Below are 22,438 nucleotides of genomic sequence, written 5' to 3' on the forward strand. Positions count from 1 at the left end.
AAAATCACTGCAGATGGTGACTGTAGCCATGAAATTAAAAGACACTTGCTCCTTGGAAGAAAAGTTGTGACCAACCTAGACAGCATATTAAAAATCAGAGACATTACTTTGCCCACAAAGTTCTGTTTAGTCAGGGCTATAGTTTTTCCAGTAGTCATGTATGGATGTGAGAGTTGGACTATAAAGAAAGCTGAGCACCAAAGAATTGATGCTTTTGAACTGTGGTGTTGGAGAAGATTTTTGAGAGTCCCATGGATGGCAGGGAGATCCAACCAGTCCATCCTAAAGGAGATCAGTCCTCAGTGTTCACTGGAAGGACTGATGTTGAAGCTGAAACCCCAGTACTTTGTCCACCTGGTGCAAAGAGCTGACTCATTTGAAAAGACCCTGATACTGAAAGATTGAAGGCGGGAGGAGAATGGACAACAGAGGATGAGATGGTTGGATGGCATCACCGACTAGATGGACATGAGTTTGGGTGAACTCTGGGAGTTGGTGATGGACAGGGAGGCCTGGGGTGCTGTAGTCCATGGGGTCACAAAGAGTTGGACACGACTGAGCATCTGAACTGAACTGAACTGCATTCTTATTGGTTGGTATTTGTGAAGTACTAGTTGAGAATACTTTGAATCCTACCTCTGATCAAAATAAGTTGTAAAATTGAATGGTGTGGCAAGACATAAGTAAATTTAGTATATAAAAAGTTAAACTAGTTACTTGAAAAATATAATTTAATAAAATCTGTTTATGTGCTAGCCTTATATATTTTTGTTGTTTTTTAAATCAGCACAATCTTTATTATCTCAAAAAGAGTGAAATATAGTTGAATTAGGTCATGGAGCATCTCAGATATAGGAATTTCTGGTTCAGTGGAAATGTCTTTATAATTATAACCCATAGTGCCATACCTTTTTGCTACTCCTGTTTTGGGGGATTCTGTAAGTTAAGAAAAGACTGTAGTTGCTAACTTCTTAAGTTACATAGATTTAGTGTTCATTTAATGTTTGAAAATATTATTTCATCATATTTTATTAATATTGAGATACATTGCTTCAAGACAATAGTATTATCCCATAAATAAAGTATTAACTTCTTTTTTAGGGCTCTCAGTAAAGCCCATTAACCCAAAGATGACATATGTTTAGTATTTTACATCTTTCTAGGAAAGCAATTTAATATCTGGTAGATTCTATTTGGATACAAAAGTGCAATGGACTTTTTAAGGACTTTATAAGTGAATATATTACCATGTATTTACTGCATTTCAAAGTGGAAAAACATGAAATACCACACTGGGAATGCCAGTTCAGCTGCTCATAAAGCAATTCTGCAAATAACTATTAACTATAGACAGAAGCAAAATCAAATTACCAACTTTGTTGAATCATAGTGAAAACAAGGGAATTCCAGAAAAACATCTACTTGTGTTTCATTGACTATGCTAAAGACTTTAACTATCTGGATCTCAGCAAACTGTGTAAAATTCTTCAAGAGATGGTAATGCCAGATCACCTTACCTGTCTCCTGAGAAACCTATATGTGGATCAAAAAGCAACAGTTAGAACTGGACATGGAACAACTGACTGGTTCCAAATTGGGAAAAGAGTATGACAAGGCTGTATATTGTCACCCTGCTTATTTAATTTATATGCAGAGAGTACATCATGTGAAATGCTGGGCTGGATGAATCACAAGCCGGAATCAAGATTACTGAGAGAAATATCAACAGCTTCAAATATGCAAATGATGCTACTCTAATGGTAGAAAGGAAAGAGAAACTAAAGAACCTCTTGATGAAGGTAAAAGAGGAGACTGAAAAAGCTGGCTTAAAACTCAGCATCCATAAAATGAAGATCATGGCATCTGGGCCTATCACTTCATTGCAAATAGAAGGGGAAAAAGTGTAAGCAGTGACAGATTTTATTTTCTTGGGCTCCAAAATTACTGCAGATGGCGACTGCAGCCATGAAATTAAAAGATGCTTGCTTCTTGGGAGGAAAACTATGACAAACCTAGAGAGTGTATTAAACAGCAGAGACATCACTTTGCTGACAAAGGTCTGTATGGTCAAAGCTATGATCTTCTCAATAGTCATGAACAGATGTGAGAATTGGACCAGAAAGAAAGCTGAGTGCAGAAGAATTGATGATTTTGAGTTGTGGTGCTTGAGAAGACTCTTGAGGGTCCCTTGTACAGCAAGGAGATCAGATCAGTCAATCCTAAAAGTAAGCAACCCTGAATATTCATTGGAAGGACTGATGCTGAATCTCCAATACTTTAGCCACCTGATGGAAGAGCCAACTCATAGGAAAAGACCCTGATGCTGGGAAAGATTGAAGGCAAAAGAAGAAGGGGATGTCAGAGGATGAGATGGTTAGATAGCATCACTGATTCAATGGGTGTGAATCTGAGCAAACTGTAAGATAGTGAAGGACAGGGTAGCCTGGCATGCTACAATACATGGGGTCAGAAAGAGTTGGACATGACTTAGTGACTGAACATCAACAACAATGAACAAAATGCAGAGACACAAACACAACCTCCAATGACTTGAGGGCTCTAGAGAGTAAACAAAGTTGGACAAATTTCGAAGATGTGTTACAATTTGGAGACTCTGATAGGAGGAGGTGACTGTGATGTTTTTGTCTCTGAAGGCAGTCTCAGTCAAGGCAATACTGGATGGTTAAAACTAGATTTATACAAAACCTTCCAGTATGTTTCTGGCTAGAGGCATTCAATGGGGGAAGGAAAAGATTTTCAACAAATGGTGTTGGAGCAAATGGATATCAATATAAAAAAAACTTTTACCTTTACCTCACATCATACTCAAAAATTATCTTGAAATTGATCATTGTCCTAAACATAATAAAAGATTAAAATGATAGGACTTCCAGAGGAAAAGTCCTTTCAGTGTGAGGGATTTCTCAGAGAGGACCCCAAATGCATGAAACCTTAAATAATTATTTTAAAATGTAAAACTTCTTCTCTTTGAAAGGTACTGGTTTAAAAAAAAGCGACAGGAGTAGGAGAAATTATTCACAACACACTGAAATGTATTGAACTGTGCAGCCTATATGGAAGTAGTTTATTCTATGCAAATTCTACTTCAATAAAATTCTTAGAGACAGTAAAAAGATCAGTGTTTGACAGGGGTTCAAGGCCAAGAAGGTAAGCATAGGCAAAGCATATGGGATTTTAGGGTATGGAAACGATTCTTATACTATTGATGATAGGAACATGAGTGGATGCTTTGTCCAACCCCGTAGAACTGTGCAACATGAGAATGGTCCCTCAGGCGAACCACGGGCTGGAGTGAATGCAAAGTGTAGATATTGGTCATCAATTATAACACGTGTACAGCATTAATGTAAGAGGTTAGTAATGAAGGAAACTGTAGGGGAGAAGGGGTGTATGAGAGCTCTCTGTACTATCTTCTCAATTTTTCTGTAAACCTAAAGCTGGTCTAAAAATGTCTATTTAAAAAAAGTAAGATCCCTATATCCCGTGTGCACCATGGATTATCAGTTACTCTCCTAGGATTAATTTCAAATTAATTTTTTCTCAAATCTTGAGCTCAGTGCAAAAAGGAATGCTTTCCTATACTTTGTTTCATTGAAATTTTTCCTGTGAATTAATTTTCCAATCATGTGCATTCCACATATGTTCCTAATAAGTGATGTCCTTCATCTTTAATCTTTATTTCTCATAAAAGTCTACCTAAAAGACTCGTTGGATTTGAAATGTCACAACTAATTAACTGATTTTGATTAGAACTGGAAAAGAATAAACTAATTTTTACTTTCTATTTTTTACTTCCACCCTTTTTCCTCTGTGATGTATCTCTGAAAGGGAATTTCGGACCTTGGTAATTGAGATGGTGATGGCCACAGATATGTCCTGTCATTTTCAGCAAATCAAAGCAATGAAGACTGCTCTTCAACAGCCAGAAGCGTGAGTGAGCCTGTAACCTCATGTGTTTTTATAGGTGTTTGACCTCCTACTTGTCCATGTCACTGTACCTTTAAAGTTTATCTCTTTTAATATAACTTTATTAAATGGTCTCATAATGTAGTGACGCTTGGAGGAGAGCACGTGAGAATATTACCTATCATGGATATTTCTCATCAGGGTTAAAATATATAATAGGGCCAGTAACGATTTGCCCTAGTGAGAATTTAAAAGACTCCTTCAATGCAGAGGCAACAAATAAAGGTCAATGAGTGATTCTTGGATTCTTGTTGTCTTTTTCGTGATGGCAGATATTCCAGAAATGGTTTTGAGTCAGTTTTTGAGGTGTCCAGTTCAATAAACATGGAGACCACGCTGATAAATGTCCCAGTTGGAGGATAATTTCCCCCCGGTTCAGCAGCAGTGGGCTTTGAGATGGGAGAATGGAAGGGAATTTTTTTAAAACAGTGGTATTTAAAAAACTCTTACTGAGATTTTGTGAGTTTGGTCATTATGCGTTTGCATCCTTTGGGTTTACAGAATTGAAAAGCCAAAAGCATTATCCTTGATGTTGCACACGGCAGACATCAGCCATCCAGCAAAAGCGTGGGAGCTCCACCATCGCTGGACCATGTCACTCCTGGAGGAGTTCTTCAGACAGGTACCGTGTTGCTTTGTTCCCCCCACTGGTGTCACCCGTGGATATAGCCTGACTTTTATATTTCAGCAACACTGTGATCAGGACTGTTGTGATTACAGTTATCTTCTTTTTGAAGGGATGGTTCACAGCTTTTATTTTTTGGCCTTCTGGTCATATGGTGTTTGACTCTCACCTACGTTCTGATTCTCAGAATGTTATGGTATCTCTATCCTATGCATTTCTGCTTGGGGGGAAAAACATTTTCTTGTGGCAATTTTTTGTCAAAATATCATCTGAGGTATGCTTTTACTTTGTTTCCTAATGGGGTGACCAAATGGCAGTCACTATAACCTGCTTCTCTGTTACAATTGACTGGGCTGTTCCTTTCTAGCAGACAAACCCATATTGTCCAATTCCAAAACCAGTTAGAGCAATTTGAGTTCAGAAAATTATTTGAGGCTACTGTCCCAATTATATTTAAACTTACTATATCCTAAGATACACAGTAGTGTTTTCTACAAGAAAAATCAGTCTTTAACGAGGATACACTGCTTTAATTTTTTTTAAGCTGCATAGAAGTATAGAAATAAAACGGTAACTAAATACCTAGCACCAAGACTACTGTCTTCTCAAACCCAGGCAATGTGCACGAAGCTCATCTCAAGAAGAGCTGCCATTAAAGTATCTGCTTTGAGAAGTGAGGTCCTGAGGTTCAAGGCAAGATGGCATGTAGATTGTGGGACTGGAACTACAGTTAATTCAAGCTCATATGGTTAATTCATTAGTTCTTGTTAATGTACTGAGAGAGGTTACAGTACAGATTCAGAGACCTCTGAAGTTCCATAAAACATTACATATTAATCAGTCTCAACTCTGTCCCCTAAACTGACAAGAGATATACCCTTTCACCAGTTACTCAGATTTTTGGAAGCAAATTATTCTTAGGATTACTCTCAGGATTCTCATTTGAATAGAGAAATTAGAGAAGGCATTTCTGTGTTCGTTTTCTTTCCTTCTGAAGCTGCACACGATATCTGGTGTTGATGTGGGACTAGAGTTAACTGTACATTAAGCAAAGTTCAGAAGCCCCTCTATTGGAATTCTTGTTCCAGCTGCTCTGTGGGCTGGGACTAGTGAAATGACTGCTCTGGTTCCCAGTGGTCTTATCTGTGACTTGTTTCGGGGGATATCGGGGGATTTAAAGGAAGGTTGGACCAGCCTTTTTTCCTTAGAGTCCCACATTAAGTGTTTTCTTCATTCTGCCCATGAGTGCACATTCTGTCCAACATTCTGTCCAACACATATACACGTGTGTGCCCCCACTAAGCTGTTCTGAGTATGCCAGCAGGTTCCTTATTCAGCATATGGCTGTCTTCTTACATGGTCGACACTTGGCCTCACAGAGTGGTTCTCAAGGGGAACCCAAGGGGTGAGAGGAACTAACACTCCTTACAGGTGTGGCCATGTTGTATATACAAGAATGACTCCAAATTCATTCTTAATTGAGAGTTAATTTTGAGCCACTTTTCCAGAAATTACTTCTCTAATATTAAGCTCCACTTTCATTATCATATGCTTTTTTTGATCATTGCTTTTGTAATACACCCACTATAAACTAGTAATTTTAATTTGAAGCTAGAGGTAAATCATGGAGAAGGCAATGGCAACCCACCCCAGTACTCTTGCCTGGAAAATCCCATGGGTGGAGGAGCCTGGTGGGCTGCAGTCCATGGGGTCGCTAAGAGTCGGGCACGACTAAAGCAACTTAGCAGCAGCAGAGGTAAATCATAGTTAACTCATAAATTTGAGTTATTGAAGTGGTCCCTTTTTTAATTGTGAGAAAGTGAATATAAGAAATTACTTAAACGTGGACATTTTTCCCACTAAAGGAAACCTTATTTGCACAAACATAATCTTGAATTGAAAGAAAATGTACCAGAGGCAATATGAAAATAACCATATTGAATTTCTTGCCAATTGGGAATAAAATGTTAGCTCACTGGACTGGAACTATTTTTTTAGCAATTATGATTCAGTAAATTATTTTTATTGACTTAATATTTTAACCCAGATGCCATAAGCCGTAGTAAGTAACCCTTGTAGGAGAAATGTTGCCTTAGCTCTTAACTATAGATTTTAAATTGGACAGTTCAAATGGGAAATCTCAATGGGACTGTAGAGTCTTTGAAAAAATTACATTTAGATGTTGGGTTATATTTCAAAATAACGGCATAGCCTCAATGCTGATAGACCAGACCTTCTATGCATTGCTGAAAGAGTAAGTTACGTCTTCAGTTTTATAACCATATTTTACAAAATCCAAGCCTCTGCCTCAGGTCTTTTTCAATGAAATACTGACTTTAAGAAACTGTGAGTTTGCCTTTTTGGTAAATACATCTTGAGAAACTCTGGAGATTCATTTCCTAAGTATTGCTGTATATTTTTATATTTTGCAAACATCACCTACAATTCTTTTAATTTCCTCTCTGTTTGTGGTCATTTTCCCATTTTTTGTTTATTTCATATACCAGTGTCTTTTCTCTTCTGTATAAAATTAGCTGATCATTTGAATATTTATTTCTTTTTTATTTTATGATATAAATTACTGCTTTCATTTTTATTAATTTATTTATTCTGCTTGATTATTATTAATTCATTTCTTTTGCTAACTCCCCAAGTTGGATGTCCAATTCATTTATTTTCATTCTTCCTGTTCAATATTAGTAAATATAAGGCTAGGGATTTATCTTTTTGTTAATCATGAATCTTGTAGGTTCTGATATGCAGTGTGTTCACAATCATCTTCATTAAACATTTTCTAGTCTAGGTTTTGATTTTTCTTTACTAAGAGTTGCTTCAAATGGATGTGTTTGTTTATGTGATTTTCCCAGTGGTAGTTTCCTTTGCTTTCTACTTTTGTAATTGATTTGTGACTTATCAAAATTTGATCAGAGAGTTTTTCATTGTTTGGGCCTTATTTAGTAGGTGAAATTTGCTTTTCACCTACTAAAAAAAATCAATTTTTGTGAATGGTCATGGCTCTTGAAAAGTCAGTTTATCTTCTACTTGCCAAGTATAAAACACCAGGCATATTCTTCCTCCTTATCAATTATGTTGTTTAGATATTTTATATGTTTTTTAAAATGTGATGTTTCGTGGGCTGACAGGTGTTTCTATTATTATTTTCTGTTTCTATGTAGTATAGTTTTTGCTTCCTGAATGTTGATTCTGTGTTATTTGGTTCTTAGATATTCATAATTGCTAGATTTTCATAGTTTATTGAATCCTCTATCATTATAAAGCCTGCTTCTTTGTCTTATCTAATGCTTTACCTAGAATTCACATTCAGCTCATTTTAAGAACAGACTCTTGTCTTTTTACTCTAAACTTTTACTTTTAACTTTTTACCCTAACCTTTCAGAGACACTTTTATTTGGATGTGTCTTTTAAATGTTGCTTATAATTGAGGGTTTTTTAATGAGCCAATCTAAGATTCTGTTATTATTTGAAATTAACCGTATTAACATTTGTTGATATGACAGGAATCTTTGCTCTTAGGTACTATCATATTTTACATTATGATTTCTGTTTTGTGGCTTATTTTTAAATTGTTCACTATATTGGCTGTACCATCTGCTTATTATGTATTTATTTCTTCTGATGACTTGGAAGTTTTATATTATGTTTTTAGTTTTAATATTGGCTAACTTGGTAATGCAAACTTTATATCCTCTATTTATTTAGATAGTATTGATTGAAATTAGCAGGCTTCTACTTCCTCTTGCCTCTTCCCCAACAGCTAGTTGTATCAACTTAATTCTTGTAGTCTGTACCTTTGTCATTTAGGTATAGCTCTATTCCTTTATATGTATCAGGTTTAAATGGTATATTTACACCCCCATCTATACATACACGAAAGCTAGTGCTTATTCAGTACTTCCCAACATTTTTCCCCTTTTTCTTTCATAACATAACTAATTCCTTGTTACTGTTTGTTGGCTGTATTATTTCTAAATTCTATTTTCTAAGTGAGCATTCTATCTCATGTACTATATGCTGTTTCCAAAATATACACCAAAAACAATGTGACCCAGGAAGATGGAAAATAAACAAGTTTGGCAAAAGCATAATTTTTCCAGTTGTTCTTGTCTAGGCTCTACTTAGTGCTGGCACTTTGGCCATGGTTGGTTCATTCATCTATTTGTTGGTCAAAGTTGTTCCTTGAGTGGTGTCTTCTAGGAGTGCTAAAAGCCGCATTTCTGTGTGTTTACAAGTTTTTCTACTGCTTTTATACTTGGGTCACAGTTTGCTTGGGTAAGAAATTTTTTGAATCAAGTTTCCTTTCCCTGAGGTCTTTTTTGATTGATGCTTTTGAACTGTGGTTTGGAGAAGACTCCTGAGAGTCCCTTGGACTGCAGGGAGATCCAACCAGTCCATCCTAAAAGAAATCAGTCCTGAGTATTCATTGGAAGTACTGATGTTGAAGCTGAAACTCCAATACTTTGGCCACCTGATGCAAAGAGCTGACTCATTGGGAAAGACCTTGATGCTGGGAAAGATTGAAGGCAGGAGGAGAAGGGGATGACAGAGGATGAGATGGTTGGATGGCATCACTGACTCAATGGACATGACTTTGAGTAAACTCGGGGTGTTGGTGTTGGACAGGGAGGCCTGGCGTGCTCTTTACAAGAGTTGCAAAGAGTTGGACACAACTGAGTGACTGAACTGAGGTCTTTTTTATATTTTGTTCGAATGTCTTCCACCTAAGAATGTTGCTATGCAGAGGTTGGAGGCCATGCTAGAATTATTTTCATGTCTAGGCGGTATATATTTTTGCTTATGTGCCCTAAGAATTTTTTCTTTACCTTTGAAGCCCAGTGACATTACTAGGCTATATTTCAATAATGATTGCTCTATAACAGTTTTTCTTGGGGCCTGGTGTGTTCCTTTTCTGTACAGATTCAAGTTCCACTGATGAAAACTTTAATGATTTCCTTTTCCATTTGCTTCCTTCTTTAGGAAATACAGTTATTTGTATGTTTCCTCTCTTGTTTTTCTTCTCTGTTATTTTCCTTTAAATTGTCTTGTAACTCTCTGATGAGTGGTATTTTTTTTTTCATTCCTAAATTCCATGTCTCTTAATGTGTTTTATCAAAAATAACTCTCCTCTGTGCTGCCTCCACTACACTCTTCATTTATGTGATGGTTCTGTTTTTCTTTTCCATGTCTTCCCTGAGCTCTGCTAGGTCCTCTTTCCCTGAGCCCTGGTTCTTAATTTCAGGAATTTTTTCCCATCATGGGAGTATGTATGTTTGGTCATCACTTGGTGGCACTTTTTTTTTTTTTTCTGATGAATGTTCCCTATCTGTTATTTTTATTTTTCTGTTCCCTTTTCCATTTTTTCTTTCCACGTAAAGTATCTTTCTGTAAGTTTTATTTTTTTCCTCCTGGTATTGGTATAGTGCTACCTCTTCCTCCTCCTTCCCTTCCTCCTCCACCTCCATCTCCTCTTCCTCTGCCCTTCCTCTCCTTCTCCTTCATTTGATTATTATTTACCATCTTTGAGTGAAATGCATTATTTTTTGACCAACAGTTTTCAGGAGATAAGTGCCAGGGAAAGACTGGAATAGCAATGTTCTAAGCTGCATGAAGATCATGGGATCTGGTCCCATCACTTCATGGCAAATAGATGGGGAAACAGTGGAAACTGTGTCAGACTTTATTATTTGTGGCTCCAAAATCATTGCAGATGGTGATTGCAGCCATGAAATTAAAAGACGCTTACTCCTTGGAAGAAAAGTTATGACCAACCTAGATAGCATATTCAAAAGCAGAGACATTACTTTGCCAACAAAGGTCTGTCTAGTCCAGGCTATGGTTTTTCCAGTAGTCATGTATGGATGTGAGAGTTGGATTGTGAAGAAGGCTGAGCGCTGAAGAATTGATGCTTTTGAACTGTGGTGTTGGAGAAGACTCTTGAGAGTTCCTTGAACTGCAAGGCGATCCAACCAGTCTATCCTAAAGGAGATCAGTCCCGGGTGTTCTTTGGAAGGAATGATGCTAAAGTGAAACTCCAGTACTTTGGCCACCTCATGCGAAGAGTTGACTCATTGGAAAAGACTCTGATGCTGGGAGGGATTGGAGGCTGGAGGAAAAGGGGACAACAGAGGATGAGATGGCTGGATGGCATCACCGACTCAATGGACGTGAGTGTGAGTGAACTCTGGGAGATGGTGATGGACAGGGAGGCCTGGTGTACTGCGATTCATGGGGTCGCAGAGTCGGACACGACTGAGCTACTGAACTGAACTGAACTGAAGCTGCATGATTTATTATGAGGTTTCTATGACATGGGGTGTGTGTGTGTGTGTGTGTGTGTGTGTGTGTGTGTTACCTTTACTTCTTCCCAGTCAGCAGTAGGCAACAGTTGTAGGACGGCTCATGGTACAGTCTGTTATCCATATACTCTTGCCATGCTTGTATATTTTCTCATTCAGCATTTTCTTCTTTACTATTTCTTGAAGCTAAATAGGGTTCAGAGTAGCTCTTTACATCAGTGTCTGCTGTCTCTCTGGTTTTCCCACATGATGGATGTGGGGTATTTTTCCTATCTGAGTGAATTTTGAAAACCTCTGTTCTTCAAATTTTATCTGATCTCTGCAGCCATAGGTCTTTGCTCTGGGCATCTTATATCACCCCCTCCTGGATATGCAAAGCATTTGATAGTTGTTCCTCACGTAGTTTTGATTGAGTTTACAGATTTCTCCTGCTATTTGTTGGTTTCTGTTGTTTCTTGTTCTGTTTTGAGAGGATAATTTCTGAGAGGGGAGGGCAAAGATGTCTTTACTATACTTATCTTAAATCCAGAATTACAGTAATTTGCTCATACTTCATATTTGTAACTTCTTCCCTGGGAAAGAAGAGTATATATTGCTGCATTTTGTTCAACTTGATGCTTTTGTTGTCTCCCCAGTTAATTACCTTTTCTCCACTCTACTGGGAAATACTCTCTTGTGATATCACCCAATGATCTTTTGAAGCTCTTGCACTGAGAGATGCAATCTGCCCTGTAAAGTTCCAATACAGAAAGAACCTTTGTTTCTCTTGCTTGGTTTGCTGCTTACAGCTAGCTGCTTTAACAAACAAGCCCCCGAAATGTAAAACAGCACACATAAAATAAAACTTTATCACCAACTCATATAAAGTACCAACAAGTATTTCTTGATTGGAAGATGGTTTACAATAAGCAGTGCTTTTAGACCCAGACTCTGCCATCTGCATGGCTTCCAGGGTGCTTATCTACATCAAGGCAGCAAAAGAAGGAAGGACATAAAGACATAGGCTTAGGAGATTTTGTAGGCCAGATCTGTGGTAGAGACATACCCTCTCTCCTCTTGTTTTATTGTCTAACACAAACTGGCAGAGATTCTGGGAAGTGTAGTCTAGCTATGTGGACAGGAAATAAGGGGAGGTTGTGAACAGTTAACTGCCTAATTGCTCCTTCAGCTTGCTTATCACAGATGTCCAAGTGGCCAAAGGAACTTGAGTATTTCTAACCAAATTCACCTTTTTATTCATAAATCAAGCATTCATTGTGTTCTTTTGTAGATAGCTTATGTAGATTGCTTAAGTCAGCTATCTTAACCCTCCCACAAGAATGAAAGTTATATATTTTTGTGCACTGTCCTGAAAAAAAAAATGAGTTCACTAAAAAAATCCTTTGTGCCAACTGAGACTCTTGCCCTTTTTTTGGAAGACATTGACCTCTTTAATAAACAGGAAAGTGAATGAATAATTCCACAAGGGCCAGTATTCATGGAGTCATACGATATTGTATTAGTCAAGCTAGATTCACCTGTAGAAGTACATTCTTCTGTATTAATTTCTATGTATTTTTTCGAGTTTATAAATGTATCTGCCTCCAGAGGTAATTCAGGGATCACTATCTTCAAATAGGTTTATAGAAGTTAGGAGTAGTAGTTATTTAAATTCAAAGGATGTAAGTGATATGGGTATGGGCAAGTCCGTAGGATAAGTTACTTAATGATGTTTAGACTTTTCAGTAATAAAATTCAAATTAATGCATATCTTAGTAGTTAAGCACTTAGTGTTCTTTTAAGCCACCCCCATTAAAATACACCAACAAAACAGTGTATATCCCCACTTCATAGGGGATAAGAGTGAGTTTTATTTGTGTTGGCTGAGCTAGCCCACTGAACCATCTGCACAACTACATTTACGTTGTAATACTCTTCCTTCTCATCGTATTGCCCAAATAGAAATAGCTTTGGAGTAAGTTCTTTTTATCATGCTATTTGAGCGATAGAGCAGCCCTTAGCAAGGCATACTTGGAAACAGAAGGACCATTGTGTCCTATGGTTTGTTAATACAGGAAAAGGGTACCGAGGTAACTAAGCCACTTCAAGATTGTTCCTGAGGCCCTTGGATGTCCCAGCACCCACTGTGAGCCCCACTATTCAGCTTCCTCAGATGCCCATTCCTTTTCCTTCTTTTCAGTAGATCTTAAATGTGCGTGTTAGTTAGCTCCTTTCTCTGTGGTAGCATGCCTTAGAAAGAAAAAACATTCAGTTTTTGAACTAGACCTGGTTGTCGAACTAGCTTCTTATTACTCTTTATTTACTATTAGTTAACTGGTGATATTTATTACAGTCAGAGTGTAACAGTTAGATGTATTAAGTTCAATAAATGTTTCTCAGATCTTCACTTAGTGGAAATAGCTATTGAGAAATAATACTTGTTCTTTGAATTTATTTGTATACATTTTCTCATGTAATTGTCATTGGTATTGATGACATAGGGATTATTATCCCACATTTTATAGGTGATAAAACTGAAATGTAGAGAGGGAAAAATATACTTACTATGATCACACAGGTGGTGGGAGCAAGGCCAGGTTCAAGCTAAAGTCAGTAGCCATTAACCTGAGCAGATCTTTTCTTGTGAATTGAATAAACACAACTTTGTGGCTCTCAGAAGCGTGACCCACTTCCCCTTTCCTCTGGATGCGTGACTGAAGTACTGAGCTCTGGTTCAGAGCTGTTCTTTAAAATCATCTCCATCTTTAATTAGACTTTCCATAGCACGTGCTTATGATAGTCTTGCCTTTTGGTGAGATTGAGAACATGTTGGCCATAGAATCATGTCTTATTATTGTCTAACTTGATAAACAGAAGCAATTATTTACTCCACTACTTTTTTGTTCCACTTTTCATCATCACTGAGCCCTGCAGGGAAGGCCCCAGAAGCACTTAATTCCGGTTGTGTATGCCTTTAGGTAGCATTCGGGGAATGATTCCAAATCAGTCCAGTTAGAATTGGTGTCTCAGGCACTGTCCACAACTGGAGGGGTCTGCAGGCTCAAGAAAGGCTACAGGTAGGATGACTGGAGAACACACAAGAATTCTGACTCCTGTGCTGGCTCTCGGCCACAGGATGCGTTGCTTTGCTTATTTTCCTCAGGAGACCTATTGCTTCCTGATGAGGCTTTCTATACAACAGCAAGCACTTTTGCAGTTGGATGGAATAATTGGCCCCTGGAGGGCTTCAGCCTCTTGGTGTCTTTTACGCAGAGGAACAGGGTGCAGGACTTACTACATAATGTGATTGTAGTAATGAAAAGAAAGACCAGTGGCCTTGGTGGAAGTTGAAGTTGTGAAGTAAAATCTGGGTGGCTCAGCCTTCTGTTCTTAATTTACTTTGACCTCCTGTTTTTCTAGGGCGATAGAGAAGCAGAGCTGGGTCTGCCTTTTTCTCCTTTGTGTGATCGGAAGTCCACCATGGTTGCCCAGTCGCAAGTAGGTACGTGTTTGCCAATCCACTGATGGAGAGAAAAACTAGAGACAGGTGTCTGGAAGTAAGCTCAGATGCTCCACATGATTCTTTGGCTAGAACCTGGCTCCATTCTGCTGCTGTACTTGTGGCTTTGGCTGGTTGGGTTGATGGAGCCACTGTCCCCAACCTCCTTCCTGGAATGTAACTGGTTCCTGGGAAGATTAGATAGTGACACTGCTATCTCCATCATTCCCTGCCAAGAGAAAAAGGGGATTCAGTCCTAAGGCAATGACAAGAATTAGTGGTGGGAAGCCCATTCTGTTTCAGTCTCGGCATTCTGCATGCAGTACCAAGAGTTTTCTCAATGATACTTCCTGTAGCCCACTTTCCAAGACAGCACCATTTCCTGGATGACCTTACTGCCAGGAATGGCTCTTTTAAAATATCTCTTTCCTTTCTGCCTGCCTTCTTTCCTTCCTTTCTTTCAAAAAAAAAAAAAATTAGCACCTTTTTTTGGGTAAAGAATACTTTTTCACTGCTAATAACTGTAATATATGTGCATTATTATTATTTTATTATCAGAATTCTCTTGCTACTTGTATAGGACAACTTTTGTCTTGCCAATTTCATTACAGGATTTTTTATCATCCTTCACTTCTGTGTATTAAATGCCAGTATCACTTCTATCTTGGTCATTGTAAAGTCAAGTAAGCATTTGTATATTTTCAAACACCGTATCTCCTTTGATTGGCATTTAGTTTCCTTCCACCTTTCATGTCACTGTGTAATGAGTTACCACCATTAGTCCCAGATCATGTATTTTCTCCTGACATGTCACAGCATACTTTGGTATTTTTGAGTTGTTGAGATGATCACTCCAGCCCAACATCAACTGTCTCTCCAGCATGGTGATCTCTCAAAGGTAACATTTCCAGACCTGACCCCTCTCTTGGTTTCCAGCCCTGTTGGCCCTCTTCCATCCAAATGTGGCCCTGGTACCTTGAGTCAGCAGGTCTAAGATGAAGTCCACCATCTTTCTCCCTGGTCACACTCTCCCCCATTGTCTCTGTTCTCTCTGCCTTCCTGGTGGAAGTCTCTGACAGATTCCACCTACAGGTAGGACCACCTGCTGGTGTGCACGTATCCATGCCTCCGTCACATGCCCACCTTAAAATGGCACTGGATCTCACCTCCCTTACTTTGTCTTTGAGCTTTGTGAAGTGAAGCTTCTAAAATGATTTTCCCAGTGTCAGCCTCCATTGCTTTCTCCCACCCCATCCATCTTGCCAGATTAACTCTCCCAAATAACAGCAGAAAACGTCTTAGTACTATCCTGCCCAAACATCTTAAGGGGCTTCTAGTGCCTATCTAAGCCCTAACCCTAGCTTGGTACTTTGGAACCTCCCTCCCTGAACAGATTCATGACCCTTCGCAGGCTTTCCCTTTCTGACTCTAAAAGAATTCCTAAGTTCGAGTCATTCCCCAGACACATCCTGTACTTTTCCCTGTCCTGTCACCTTGCTTCACCCCCTCCACCTGGAATGAATAGCCTTAGGGCTCAGCTCAAATATCACAACCTCCATAATGCTGTTTGCAACTGTCACAGTGGGAGGAAAAATACCCTTGTTCCCTTACCTTCCTAGGGGCTTTTCTTGGGGCTTCTCCTTTGGCCCTTTCCCTTTTTATGCTCACTGAATTCTGTAAACTTCCAAGGGCAGGCAGGTTGTGTTACAACTTTTATCACAGTGTTTTTTATATAATAGACATTGAATTTTCATTTTTAAGCATTTTATTGAACTGTCTACTAAAAAGTTAAAGGAAAGCTATTTAGGGGAAATGGAACTGACTCATATGATAGTCAAAGCCAGGATTATATTAAATGATTAAGACCAACCTAAGCTCTCCTAATCTAATTTGGCTCTCCTATGTAGATGAATTTTAAAAGAAAGCTACAACTCATCAGTTTGCATGGGAACATTGGAAAGGCCCCAGTTACTATGTAGTTCCTCTGAAACTTTGCTGTTTCTCTCCAGGTTTCATTGATTTCATTGTGGAGCCCACCTTTACTGTGCTCACAGACATGACAGAAAAGATCGTGAGTCCACTGATTGATGAACCCTCTCAAACTGGGGGCACCGGGCAGAGGCGTTCAAGGTCAGTGTTGAAGCTTGAAAGCTGGGGGTCAGGGTGGTCTGTGCATGGGGACAGACTTCTGGAAGGCATGGGGGTGGTACTTCTTAATCATGTTCACCCTACCTCCTCCTTATGAGACGTGTCTGCTTCTTCCTTTTTCTCAGAGGAGTCAAAGTTGTACACTCTGTATTCTCTAGGCTGGCCTGTAAGGGGGTGATCAAGATCCAGGTCATGATATATAGGTTCCCAGTACTGCCCCCACCCTGACCCCATCCATTCTGTCTTTTGGTGGCTTTGCCCACAACATCGTCAGTCACTGCACTTCACCTGCTGTACCCAGAGAGTCCTTATTCCCCATACTCCAGAAGGAAAGAACCATGGATCAGAGTTATCATTTAAGTGAAACTTTCATTTCTAGGTTCAGGAAGAAAATTAAGTAGAGGGGAAAAAGAGCTGAACTGTTAAATCACCTTCTGCCACAGCATCATTCCACCCATCCGTCTGACATCCATCCATCAGTTGAGTCTGACACTGTCCCACAGGCAATCTTGGTGGTGACATCATGAAGTGCTGGCGCCTAAGAAGTCTGGCACTTTGCGCCGCATTCTGTGTGTTGTGTGTGTCGCTCAGTCATGTCCGACTCTTTTCGACCCCGTGGACTGTAGCCTGCCTGGCTCCTCTGTCCATAGAGTTCTCCAGGCAAGAATACTGGAATGGGTTGCCATTTCCTTCTCTATCAACACCATTAAACGGAGTCAAAGTGTACAGCCTCTGGAGTCATATGGCCAGTTAAACATCCTGACTCCATTCCTACTTAACTGTACCATCTCAGGCAAGTTGCCTCAGTTTCCCCATTTGTGAAAATGTGGATTATAATACTCATAGGTTGCAGGGAGGATTAAGTGAATTATTTAATCTACGTAAAGCCTGTATATGATAGCTCAGTTGGTAAAGAATCCACCTGCAATGCAGAAGACCATGGTTCAATCCCTTGGTTGGGAAGATCCCCTAGAGAAGGGAAAGGCTACCCACTCCAGTATTCTGGCTTAGAGAATTCCATGGACTATATAGGTCATGGGGTTGAAAAGATTCCGACACGGCTGAGGAACTTTCACTTTCGCTTTCACTTTCACTTTCAAAGCCTTTATAACAGGGTCCAGCACAGAGGAAATGGCAGCTACAATAATGCTAACCCAGTGTTCACTAGTATTAAATGGTTTGTATTACCACTAGTACTGCTATCGCCTCCTCCTCATCCATCAAAACCTTGGGCCCTGTCATAAAGGAGAGAAATGGAATGAAGAAGAAAAAGAATAGAAGAGCAATGAGAGGAAGAAGGACAAGAAGACTAGGACAGAGGGAACCCAGGAATGCTTAAGGTGAAGGGACCTAGTCAAGGCTGTCGACAAAGAGGTCAGAAGCCCCCTGCCTGAGTCCCACACCCCCACAACTCTGCCAGCACTGGGCTGAGATCTGCTCTACTTATCTAGTTAGTCTTGATTGTCCTTCAGTGGATTTGTATTTGTGCCAGTCACGACTGTAGTTCCCTGGAAATGTGTGATACTTTAGGCCCTGTGTTCACCTAAATCAGAAGGGAATCCAAAAAAGAGGGGATATATGTGTACATACAGCTGATTCACTTTGCTGTACAGTAGAAACCAACACAACATTGTAAAGCAGCTGTATTCCAATAAAAGTTAATGTAAAATAAGTACACCTTCAAAAAAGTAAAGTTTCCCAGAAGGCTGGCACTTTCTATGTTTTATATATATATATATATTTCTGTATTTCCTAAAGTTGCCTCTGTTTAAAGCTTCAAGTGGTATAATATATTTTTGTAATTTTATTCATTTATTTATTTTTGGCTGTTTGGGTCTTTGCTGCTGAATGGATTTTCTCTAGTTGCAGTGAGCAGGGGCTACTCGTTGTTGCCGTGCATGGGCTTCTTGTTGCAATGGCTTCTCTTGTTGCAGAGCATGGGCTCTAGGGCATTTGGGCTTTAGTAGTTGCCAGGGTACTAGTACTAGTACTAGTATTAGTACTCAGGGCTCAGTAGTTGCCATTCCCAGACTGCAGAGCACAGGCTCAATAGTTGTGGCACACAGGCTTAGTTGCCCCGAGGCATGTAGGATCTTCCAGGACCAGGGGTCAAACCCATGGTTATTGCATTGGCAGGTGAATTCTTTACCACTGAGCCACCAAGGAGACCTCTCCAGTGGTATTATATTAAAAAACAAGTCTTATGCATGACTGATTTCTCAGTCTCCATGCCTCTCTACCTTCCCCCAGGTACAAGTGGAAGTCCCCTTATTCTAGCCTTGGGTATCTTGGGCTCAGAGTTTCTTGAGTACAGGAGGAGTTGGAGCTAGAGAGAAAGAGGACCAAGTGACTAAGTGACTTGGAAATGTGGTCAGTGGGAAGGAAGGTAGGCAAACTGTGGAACCAAATGGAAGTCAAGTTTAAATGGGTTAATTTCAGGAAGTCAAAGACAGAATTCATGTGTGGGGAATCTAGTCATATGGAAAAAGAACATTTGAAATATGGGGACCTTTGGGACTATCAATACTCATGAGACTGAAACCTTGACTTTTTTTCTGCTGAAAATGGAGAATTTCCCAGCAGTTGCATATTGAAAATAAAAATGACAAACCTCAGGCCCCAGGAATTTCACAACAGTAACTTGATGCATGTTCACCACTCTTCTTTTAGGCTTGCTTATCAGCACACATTTTCAAACTCTAACCCTCTCTTTGGTATCTTTTTCTTTCATCCTCCAGTTTGAACAACATCAGTTCAACAGATGCAAAGCGATCAGGTGTCAAGAGCTCTGGCTCAGAAGGAAGTGCCCCAATCAACAACCCTGTCATCCCTGTTGACTATAAGAGTTTTAAAGCCACTTGGACTGAGGTGGTGCACATTAACCGGGAGAGATGGAGGGCCAAGGTGCCCAAAGGTAAGATGATGGGGAATCTTGTTCATACCACTCAGACCCACTCACCAAGCAAGATGTTGCCACCCCTGATTTAGAGGTGTTGAAAATGAAGCACAAACTCAGGTTATATATTCAAATTGTTGAATGTTAGGACAGACCATCTTTTGCTCTTTATTATATCTAATACTTAGTGCATGAGAGAATGAGGTTGACTTCCAAGCCACCTGGTGGAATGACCTTAGTGCTATATGTCCAGATACTTCTCAAAAGGAAGATTGTACAGAGGACCACCTATTTCTTGGTTTCTGCTAGGCCATCTTGTCATTCTTATTTTATGACATGTGGCACATTTATCAGGCCTTTACTCCTTTTATCTACCTCGGCCATTGCACTGGGATAGAAAAAGCTTTAATCTCCTTACATGCATTTTTAACTTTATGTTCTCAACTTCCCTTCAGTTATTACTCAGGCTGACCTTCTGAGATGAAGGTAACTCACAGGTAAACAGAAATTCAAAGAAAAGTCATCACTCTTGGTACTATGAACAAAAAATGACTGAACTCTCTTTGTTTTTTGAAAGTCAGAATTCATTTGCATGTTTGTGTTTACCGAGCATGTGCTCCATGATTCGTACGTATGACATGTTCATACTGTAGTCTAAGCAGGAACACATAGCTGTGGTAAGTCTCATGAAGCTATGATGCCTGATTCTAGAGACAATTCTAGAGTGGATGATTCTAGAGTTCTAGAACCAGGAGGCTAATCTCAGTGGGTTTTGTGGAGGTACACCTTCAACAGCAGTCAGTTTTTGCCAACATCTGTTGCATGCCTACTGTATGCCAGGCTCTGTACTGTGTGTTATTCACCGAGGTGAATATCAGGCATCCTTGTCCTCAAAGCTCGAAGTCTCCTGGGTGGGGACAGGGAGGCATTAGCACAGAATTTCTTTCCAAGTAGGAATGGGAGTTCAGTGGAAGCCTGTACTCCTCACCAGCACCCACTGACCTTGAGCCCTGGACTTTTATAACAGGCAAGCAAAGTTTTATCACCGGTCACAGCATTCCACACATTAATATACCCAGTGTCTCTGCCCAAGGGAGAAGGGTAGGAGTAGGTCTTGTTCCTCAAATATCTGGGGCGCTGCTTCCAGTGTTGAGAGAGAAGAGACAAGATCACATTGCTGGAGTTATTCAAAGGCCAACATTGTGTCCTGTCCAAGTGGCTTCTCAGTTCAGGTGGGGCAAAGTGTTTATACTTACAATTCTTTTAAGGCATAGTTGGGCCCTTATCATTTGGGGACGTCCTGAGCTATGGAGAAGAAGCCAGCTCTTCTTCGATATTTTAAGTGTGGCCTCTCACAGTCTATAAGGATGCTTTAAACATTGAAATCCTCCCTGTTGGCAGGCTTTGCAACCAGCAATGGCAGCTACTGCATCATTTTGAGAAAGCAATCTCTTATAATCAATTACACTCATTACACTTGAAAATTCAACTCCTGACAATACACAATTGAAAGTGGTATTTCAAGATAATTTGTTTGCAATTATCTGGCTTACTAAAATTACCTTCTGAAACTAATCACCTGGGAGAGCATTAGACAGTTTCTTTTCTAGAAGAAAATTGGTCCTTTAAAAAGGACAGGTAAATAAACACTGAAAAAGAAGTGAAAGTGTGTGTTGCTCTGTCGTGTCTGACTCTTTGTGACCCCATGACCCCATAGACCCTGCCAAGCTCCTCTGTCCCTGGGATTCTCCAAGCAAGAATACTAGAGTGTGTAGCCCTTCCTACTCCAGGAGATCTTCCTGACCCAGGGATCGAACCCAGGTCTCCTGTGCACAGGCAGATTCTTTAACATCTAAACCACCAGGGAAGCCCAAAATTAACACTAATAGTTTTAAAATATGTGAGGCATGCTAATAGAGATAAGCTCAATGGCACCCCACTCCAGTACTCTTGCCTGGAAAATCCCATGGATGGGGGAGCCTGGTGGGCTGCAGTCCATGGGGTCGCTAAGAGTCAGACACGACTGAGCGACTTCACTTTCACTTTTCCCTTTCATGCATTGGAGAAGGAAATGGCAACCCACTCCAGTGTTCTTGCCTGGAGAATCCCAGGGACAGGGGAGCCTGGTGGGCTGCCGTCTGTGGGGTCGAGCAGAGTCGGACACAACTGACGCGACTTAGCAGCAGTAGCAGCAGCAGCCTGGTTGAGGTGCTTGGGAAGGCTTCTTGTGTCTAACTAGGATTTGAAGGATGTCTGGGGTTGAGCATGAAGTGGGGAACAATGCAAAAGGGATTGACAAAGGCACAGCCCCCAGGGTTTATGTATTTTTTTTAGGAGGACAGTTTGGGTATCAAAGCAAAAGTTAGTTGGGGAATGGGAGAATTGAATCCCTACTTGCCCTATGCTCTTTGGCAAATCCAGGCAGATTCTTTGAGAAAATTCCCTTTGGGGGATAATAATAGATACCCCAGAGGTGGTGCAAAGAACAGAAATTATATAAGTAAAGAATGAGAACAGAGCCTGCACCTGGTTATTGCCTGATAAGTGGTAGCTCTTATTTTGAAAAATTGGAAAAGAAAGTTTAAATGCAAAGTTAAGAAAGTGGTGGTCAAAATGCAGCGTATAATTAATATTTTATAACATTTTCTTATTCAGTTTGCATCTGTTTTTCTGTTGGTGATTGGTTTGTGCTGCACTATCCAAGAATGTTTTGTTCGTGATTCTTTTTCACCGGAAAATCCTGATTTCAGCAAAGGCTGCCCTGCATTGGGGCACTTGAATATATGTTGTTATTAAATTGATCAGAAATGGAATTAAATCTAAGGCTTTAATTTTTTAATCAACCTATCTAGCTAGGCCAGAACACATAGTTGTCAGGAAAGATTGAATCAATATATATTTTTTTACAGCTCTCAGGACTGAAACTCATTATTCACATACAAAGATATGTAGGCATGACAATTTGCAAGTATTATCAATATTGATTAGTT

The 22,438-nt window shown here is 39.8% G+C and overlaps 1 protein-coding gene across 7 annotated transcripts in view; it reads left to right on the forward strand.

Annotated features, from left to right (window-relative positions):
* The window catches only part of PDE1C (phosphodiesterase 1C), a 622,941-nt gene that overhangs the window by 526,758 nt on the left and 73,745 nt on the right, over positions 1–22,438 (forward strand). For all 7 annotated transcript variants that reach the window (XM_070787864.1, XM_070787867.1, XM_070787865.1 and 4 more), the window contains 5 exons: positions 3,850–3,951; positions 4,489–4,609; positions 14,326–14,407; positions 16,414–16,534; positions 19,291–19,466. In XM_070787864.1, the coding sequence (XP_070643965.1) occupies positions 3,850–3,951; positions 4,489–4,609; positions 14,326–14,407; positions 16,414–16,534; positions 19,291–19,466 (602 nt within the window). The remainder of the gene's footprint in view (positions 1–3,849; positions 3,952–4,488; positions 4,610–14,325; positions 14,408–16,413; positions 16,535–19,290; positions 19,467–22,438) is intronic.

This window comes from Bos indicus, chromosome 4 (genome assembly GCF_029378745.1).
Source record: "Bos indicus isolate NIAB-ARS_2022 breed Sahiwal x Tharparkar chromosome 4, NIAB-ARS_B.indTharparkar_mat_pri_1.0, whole genome shotgun sequence".
NCBI lineage: Eukaryota > Metazoa > Chordata > Mammalia > Artiodactyla > Bovidae > Bos > Bos indicus.